Genomic DNA, 7,984 nt, shown 5'->3' with positions numbered 1-7,984 from the left:
ATGGATTGTTTATATACAAAAGAAGCATAGAATAGTGGAATATAATTTAGGTTTTTAATTAACTGGTTCTTTTTTATGTATATATTTCTTTTATTCATGCAGAACTTATATACCTTGTGGAGTTAGAGATATTATTAATTGTTTACTTATATTTGAATATTATCCTGGGATTAGGTTTGGGAAGTCTCGGGGGGGGATGCGGGTTCTATATTATATTTGTGTTATATTTGTATGCTTTCTCTTTATGATGAAAATAATAAAAAAATTTATTGAAAAAAAAATAAAAATCTTGGCGCAGCAGGGAACTGCCAACTGGATATGGTTTCAATCTAAAAATGGGAAAAATATGGACCCAGGAAACTATAGACCAATCAGCCTGACATTAATACCTGGGAAAATCCTGGAAAAGGTAATGAAGCAGCAGATTTGAAAGCATCTAGAAATGAACAAAGCAATGACTAGGACCCAATTGGGTTTGTTAAAAATAAATCATGCCAAACAAACCTTATTGCCTTTTTTGACAAAGTGACTAAATTGGTGGATCAAGGAAATGCTATATTGACTTCAGTACAGCATTTGACAAAGCAGACCACAACCTACTTCTTGGCATGATAGAACAATGTGGACTAGACAACATCACCACGAGATGAATTTCTAACTGGCTTGACCAACCACACTCAATGTGTAGTCTTCAATGGAACTAGATTTAAACGGAAGGGAGCATACAATGGGGGGGGGGGCTTGTCTTAGCCCAATACCTTTGAACATCTTCTTAAATGATTTAGGCAAGGGGATAAAAGGGAAACTCATAAAATTTGCAGATGACATCTAGCTGGGAGGAATTGCCAACACTTTAGAAGACAGAGTCAAGATTCAAGGATTAGACTCAGAAGCAGATAGAATTCAGCAATAATTGGTAAATAGTGGCCAGGAGCAAAGAAAACCAACCAATTAGCTGATATCAATACCTGGGAATATACTGGAAAAGGTAATCAAGCACTACAGCTGCAAATACTTAGAAGCAAGCAAAGTTATAACCAGAAGCCAACAAAAAAAGACCATGCCAATCAAAACTTATTTCATTCTTTGATAAAGTGACTAAATTAGTGGACCAGCAAAACACTGTCAACACACTATACTTGGATTTCAGTAAAATATTCAAAAAAGTAGACCATCATCTACTTCTTGGTAAGCTAGAAAAATGTGGGATAGGCAGCATCACCAGCAGATGGATTCGGAACTGGCTGACAAACCACTCTAGCATGTAGTCCTTAATGGAACTACATCTACATGAAAAGTGGGGTATCCCAAGGTTGTCTCTTAGGTCTATTACTCTTCATAAACTATTTAGATGAGGAAATAAAATGGGAACTCATTAAATTAGCAGATGACACCAAGCTGGCAAGAATAGCCAACACCCCAGAAGACAGGATCGAGATCCAGAAGGTTCTCGACAGACTTGAACACTAGGCCCTATCTAACAAAATGAAATTCAATGGTGAGAAAATAAGGTTTTACACTTATGCAAAAAACCCCAAATGTACAGGTACAGATTAGGTGAAACTTGGCTCAATAGCAGTAATTGCGAGACAGATATTAGAGTCCTTGTGGACAATCACTTAAATATGAGCCACCAGTGTGCTGCAGCCACCAAAAAAGCCAATGCAACCCTAGGGTGCATTAACAGAGGGATAGATAAAGATCACAAGAAGTATTGGTATCAGTTTAAAAAGTCACTGCAATATAAAAAAGATGTTGAGACTTTACAAAGAGTGCAGAGAAGAGAAACAAAGATGATTAGGCGGCTGGAGGATAAAACATATGAAGAACAGTTGAGGAATTGGCCATGTCTAGTCTACTAAAAAGAAGGACTAGGGGTGACATGATAGCAGTGTTCCAATGTTTGAGGGGCTGCCACAAAGAAGAAAAGAGGTCAACCTATTTTCCAAAGCACCAGAAGAAAAGACAAGAAACTAAACCAAGGAGAGAAGCAACCTAGAACTAAAGAGAAACTTCTTGACAATGAGAACAATAAACCAGTGGAATCAGCCTTCAGAAATTTTGGGTGCTTCATAACTGGAGGCTTTTAAAAAAAGACTGGACAGTCATTTGTCTGAAATGGTATAGGGTCTCCTGCTTGAGCAGCAGGTTGGACTAGAAGACCTCCAAGGTCCCTTCCAACTCTATTATTTTAACATTGTGTTATTTTGACAGACAAGCATCCAACAAGATGCAGTTCAGTGGTGAGAAAAATAAGGTCCTGCACCTAGACAGGAAAAATCAAATGCGCAAGTATAAAATAGGTCAGTGATGGCGAACCTTTTATAGACCGAGTGCCCAAACTGCAACCCAAACCCCACTTATTTATTGTCGGGTGCCGGGTGGGTGTGGCCCACTGGGTGGGTGGTCATGGCAGACTGGATGGCCAGGGTGGGCGTGGCCATCTCGATGTTGCTCGCAGGGAGGGACGCCTGTGAGGGCTGGGCAGGGTTGGGGGAGATCCAGGGGGTCTCTGGTGGGTGGGACGGTGGGCAGAGGTTCGTCCTGGGGGGGTGAGGCTAGGCAGTGGGCAGGGCAGGGGTGCCATTGCCACAGGGCAAGGCAAGGTGAGGCAGGGACCGGGGCGGCTGCTGCCTGACATGATTAGCGAGCACTTGGGGGCCAACTGTGTCCGTCAGCAGCCACAGCCTGCCGGCCCCCCGACCGGCGCACTTTGGGCCTACACAGCCCGCTGCGAATACCAGGCCAGCCCTCCAGCAGCAGGTGGAGTAGGGGAGGGGGATCCGGTATACCGGTTCCTTACCTCTGCCCAGCTTGTTCTGCAGCCTCATGGCAGTGGCATTGGGCACGATGCGTGTGGTGACAAATGGCCGGTTTCGGCGCGATGGGGCTGTTTGCTGCTTCGCGCGTTGCACCCAATGTCGCTGCCATGAGGCCGCAGACCAAGCCGGGCTTGTTCCCCGGCCTTATGGCAGCATTGCACAGGAGGCGGCAAACGGCTGGTTTTGGCGTGACATGGCTGTTTGCTGCCAGCCGCGGCCATTTGCTGCCTTGCGCATTGCAGCCAATGCCGCTGCCATGAGGCTGCGGAACAAACCTGGTGGAGGTAAGGAACCAGTATACCGGTTTCTTACCGCCACCCGGCTTGTTCTGCAGCCTCATGGCAGCGGCATTGGGCAGGAGGTGGCAAACGGCCGGTTTTGGCATGACGCGGCTGTTTGCTACCTCATGTATTGCGCCCAATGCTGCTGCAATGTGGCTCGGCTAAAAGCGGCCATGGAACAAGTGGGGCAGGTTCCCCCCTCACCTGCCCATTCAGCTAGAGCTTTGGTGGCTCTGTAGGCAGAGTTGCGGAGTTCTCTTCTCCGCTGCTGTGTGGGAGTAAAAATAAAGTTCAATCAATTCCAACTTTGCGAGATCTTTTTTTCCCCCGCGAGAAGTTGAAATTGATTGAACTTTTTTTTTGCACACGGCGGCGGAGGCCTAAAGCGAAAAGATCTTATAAAACCCAGCTTAAAAAGCCACTTGCCCAGGGAGATTTTGATGCAGCTTGCTCATGGACGGGACTGAAGGCCTAGGACTGGGGCAACGGCGTGCGTGCCCACAGAGAGGGCTCTGCATGCCACCATGGGAATAGGTGGTCCTTAGCTCAACAGTAGTAATTGTGAGAAGGATCTAGATGTCCTGGTGAACACCACTTAAGGATGAGCCAGCAGATGCTGCAGCTGCCAAAAAGCCAATCTAGGCTGCATCAACAAAGGAATAGCATCAAAATTACATGAAGAACTAGTATCACTATATACTGCAAAGTAGTGAGGCCATACATGGCATACTGCATCCAGTTCTGGTTGTCACGATACAAAAAAAGATCCTGACATCCTAGGAAGAACAACATCCAGAGAAGAACAACAAAGACGATAAGAGATCTGGAGGCTAATCCCTTAAGGGAACTAGGTATGTCTAGCTTACTGAAAAGAAGGATAAAGTGTGATGTGACAGTTGCTTTCCAGCTGTCACAGAGAAGATGGAATCAACATTCTCTAAAGCACCTGAGGGCAGGACAAGAAGTAATGGGTGGAAGATCATTAAAGAAAGATCCAACTTAAAACTAAGGAGAAATTGTTTGTTACTTGAGCTATTGGTCTGCAACCTTTAAAGAATTTTGCCAATTACCTGTATTTTATATACATATACATGAAATAATCATCCAGAATACTAAAGTGAAATGCCATCAATATGTTGACAGCAGAAATTTCTATTATTCATTATGAGTTGTTAATAATATAGAATATTGTCTAAGTTACATAATGGGCTGGATAAGAATCAAACAACTGAAGTGAATCCAAAGTACTGCTGAACAATAAAAGGTTTAGGATTCATTCTGTTCTGAAAGTGGTAATGTTCCCGATGAACAATACATTTTAAAGCAGAAAATGCATGGAAAGCTATTAAAAATGTTTACTATACACAAAGTACAGGTAATCCCCGAGTTACGAGCATTCATTTAACGTTTGTTCGAAGTTACATGATCGGTGCCCCCTAGTGTTTATGAGCAAGTCCCACAATTACGAATGTTGCAGCACTACGGCAGTCGTTTGCCCTTTCAAGCGACTGCAGAGGCTTTGCAACATTCACCCTATTCCTCCCTGGAGCCTTGGAGGTGTCCTCCAAGCTGCCCAGAACAGAACTTCCAGAGGTTGGATCCAGGCTTTGGAGAGGTCTTCCAAGTCGTTTGTGCCCAGAATGGAGATTGGGGGAGACTTCTGCATGCCTCTGGAGGTTGGATGCAGGCCTCAGAAGACTGCTCTGAGCTGCCGCTGCCCAGAATGTAGCTTCCAGACATTAGATCCAGGCCTCGGAGGGTCTTCCAAGCTGCTGCTGCCCAGAATGGAGATCGGGGGAGGCTTCTGCATTCCTCTGGAGGCTGGATACAGGACTCGGAGGGGTCCTCCAAGCCGCTTGCGCCTGGAATAGAGGTCGGGGGAGTCCAGAGACTCTGTTCCGGGCAGCAGCAGCTTGGAGCAGTCCTCTGAGGCTTGGATCCAACCTCCAGAGGCATGAAGAAGTCTCCCCGATCTCCGTTCCGGGTGCAAACAGCTTGGAGGACTCCTCCGAGGCCTGGATCCAACCTTCGGAAGCTCTGTTCCGGGCAGCAGCAGCTTGGAGCAGTCTTCCAAGGCCTGGATCCAACCTCTGTAGGCATGCAGAAGCTTCCCCCGATCTCTGTTCTGGGCAGCAGCAGCTTGGAGAACCCCTCCGAGGCCTGGATCCATCTCCAGAGACATGCAGAAGCCTCCCCTGATCTCTGTTCTGGGTGCACACGGCTTGGAGGACCCCTCCAAGGCCTGGATACAACCTCCGGAAGCTCCGTTCTGTGCGGCAGCAGTTTGGAGCAGTCCTCCGAGGCCTGGATCCAACCTCCGGAGGCATGCAAAAGCCTCCCCCGATTTCTGTTCCGGAGGCAGGGACCGCATGGCTCCGGAGTTGGGGGGGGAGCAGGAGGCAGGCACCGCAAACTGTACGAGAGTTCAGTCACCCATTTTCTGCAAAAAAGGATCGGTGCCTGAACTCGTGCGATATTATAGCACCCAGGGGCTTCCACTGACTCTCCTGTCCCTCAAAAGCAGGAACCATGGCAGAGAGGAGACAGATCTTTTCAAGGTAAGTGACTTCGGCGCGGCAAGAAGGGAGTGGGAAGCATGAGGTATCTTAGTGGTTCGGGGAGGCCATCACTAGCCCCCCCCATGGCCTTCCCCACTCTGCGATACATGTGCACTTAACGAGTCACGTGCATTTTAACGAGCAGGGGATTTTCATGTTAGAGGTATGAGATTCACTCTCATGAGTTTTTGAGTTACAACTGGAATGTGAAAGCTCCATTACACTCGTAACTTGAGGACTACCTGTGCAGCATCCTGAAACAATTTTCTGGACTCTTTCCCAAATAGTTCATTTATCTGGATTTATGCCATTCTAATCACTACCTTTTATGAGTAATTTACATATCCTTCATTCATAAATAAGACTAAAACAACAGAATAACAAATGCATAAAAAATAACTCTTATTCACCAAGAAACAATCCAGTAATACCCCACCCCGCAAGCTATTTAAACATATCTCAACACATCTGCACCATGACCTTCTAGAGCAGGGGTATCAAACTGGCGACCCATGGGCCGAATGCATCCCGCACAGGCCATGCCCACCCCGGCTCCGCAAAGGCAAAAAATGTTGCAATACGTCATGATACATCACGTGAAGCGATTGAGTTTAACACCCGTGTGCTAGAGCAGAGGTCACCAACCTTTCTTGGTTGGCGGACCAGAAGGAAAGAGAGGGGGAAGCATTTTACATGCGCGCACATGCGCATGCGTGCACAGGGCTGCAAGCATGCATGTGACACAAATGGGGCAGTGCTAGCGCTTGCGTGATAGTCGTTAACATTGCCCCATTCTTGTGCACAGTGCCGTTTCTGCACCCTGAGGCGCAACAGCATCCCATTTTTGTACCCCATGGCGCGGCTATGTCCCGTTTTTGCACTCCACATTACAGTGGTGTCCCCTTTTTGCGTCCCGAGGCACAGTGTCAGCCCATTTTTGCACCCTGCAGTGCGGTGGCATCCTGTTTTCACACCTCAAGCTGCAGCAGTAGCCCTCTTTTGCACCGCGCAGCACAGCATCCTGTTTTTGTGTCCCGTGGCCGCGGCACTAGCATGAGTGGGGGGATGTGCGCACACATATGCGTGCACTGAGCAGCCTGTCCCAGTCCACAGGTTGGGGACCCCTGTGTTAGAGCAACCAGGTTTTAATACTTTTCCTAAACTTTGTAAGATGAAAAGTAGATTTTAGTATACTCACTTGTGGCAGAACCAAGTAGGTTTTTTGAAGATTTTTCTTCTCTTACATCATAGTCCAAAGGATAATCTGTTCAAAAATGAATAAAAAAATTATATTTGATCAAATACAGTACCTCCTTTTTAACATTAGATCTGTTTGCTTAGACTGATTAGAATAAATCTATTGTGGAGTAGAGTAAGAACTATCTCATCATATTATTTAAATGATCCTTTCTATTAAATATACAGATAACACTGTCATATTAAAATTCTAGCTAAAAGTTAGAATAGACATTCTGGGCTTGTAAGGTCCTGTCTCAGCTATTTCCTCAAGAAAACAGAATTCTTGAAGCAAGCAGCATTTCAAAAGGAACTTTTAATGAGAGATAGTGACTGCAGAGAAAGCAGGCAGGATCTAAAATTCCCATGCAAAAACATTAGGTTAAAACCCACTCTTCAAAACCTCTTCCAACTGCCCAGTCCATAGGGAGCCAATCCAGAGGTGCGAAGGTGTTATGAGAACTCTGAGCTGAGAAGGTGATAAGAATTTGTTCTCAGGTGCTGCGAGATTGTTTCTCTGGAGCTGATACAAAACAAATGGCCCTAGGCTCACCCTTCCTCCTTTCCATTCCCAGGAAGATACATCAAAGCAAAGAAGGAATAAAGTAAAATAGATACATCACAGGAAGCCCGGAGGTTCCCCCCTTCCGCCACAATGACATCGGCCCGATAGGGATCTATGGGGACCTGACAGGACTCCTTATGCGGCCTTAAAACCAAGTGTGTTACCCCTTGTTTTTTTTTTGATCTTAAATTTTTATTATTTTCAAGTATAACAAAATATAAACATAAACTTGATGCATATAAATACAAAACATCAGTATACAAAAGAAAAGATACTTTACGGGTGATCCCGGCTGCCCCCTCTCTGCTTCCCCCTCTTTCACCTACCAAACCTTCCTCCCTCTAGACTCTCAACCACTCCACCTTCCTCCTTCCACTCCCTACTTCCCAACCTCTTTCTCAAGCACCAACCAGCAGCAGTTTGGGGTAACAGCCAGGATCATCCTCATAAATATACTTCCAGAATAATTAATAAACACATCAATTTTTATATATTTTTATCCTTTTCCCCCCTCCCCCCCCC

At 45.9% G+C, this 7,984-nt stretch overlaps 1 protein-coding gene across 1 annotated transcript in view; it reads right to left on the bottom strand.

Annotated features, from left to right (window-relative positions):
* The window catches only part of SUCO (SUN domain containing ossification factor), a 178,808-nt gene that overhangs the window by 48,817 nt on the left and 122,007 nt on the right, over positions 1 to 7,984 (bottom strand). The window contains exon 15 of the mRNA XM_029284770.1: positions 6,860 to 6,925. Within this exon, the coding sequence (XP_029140603.1) occupies positions 6,860 to 6,925 (66 nt within the window). The remainder of the gene's footprint in view (positions 1 to 6,859; positions 6,926 to 7,984) is intronic.

Source organism: Protobothrops mucrosquamatus, unplaced genomic scaffold, assembly GCF_001527695.2.
Source record: "Protobothrops mucrosquamatus isolate PMUCROS unplaced genomic scaffold, P.Mucros_1.0 scaffold926, whole genome shotgun sequence".
In the NCBI taxonomy this organism is placed as follows: domain Eukaryota; kingdom Metazoa; phylum Chordata; class Lepidosauria; order Squamata; family Viperidae; genus Protobothrops; species Protobothrops mucrosquamatus.
This window is presented reverse-complemented; position numbering and strand designations above follow the sequence as displayed.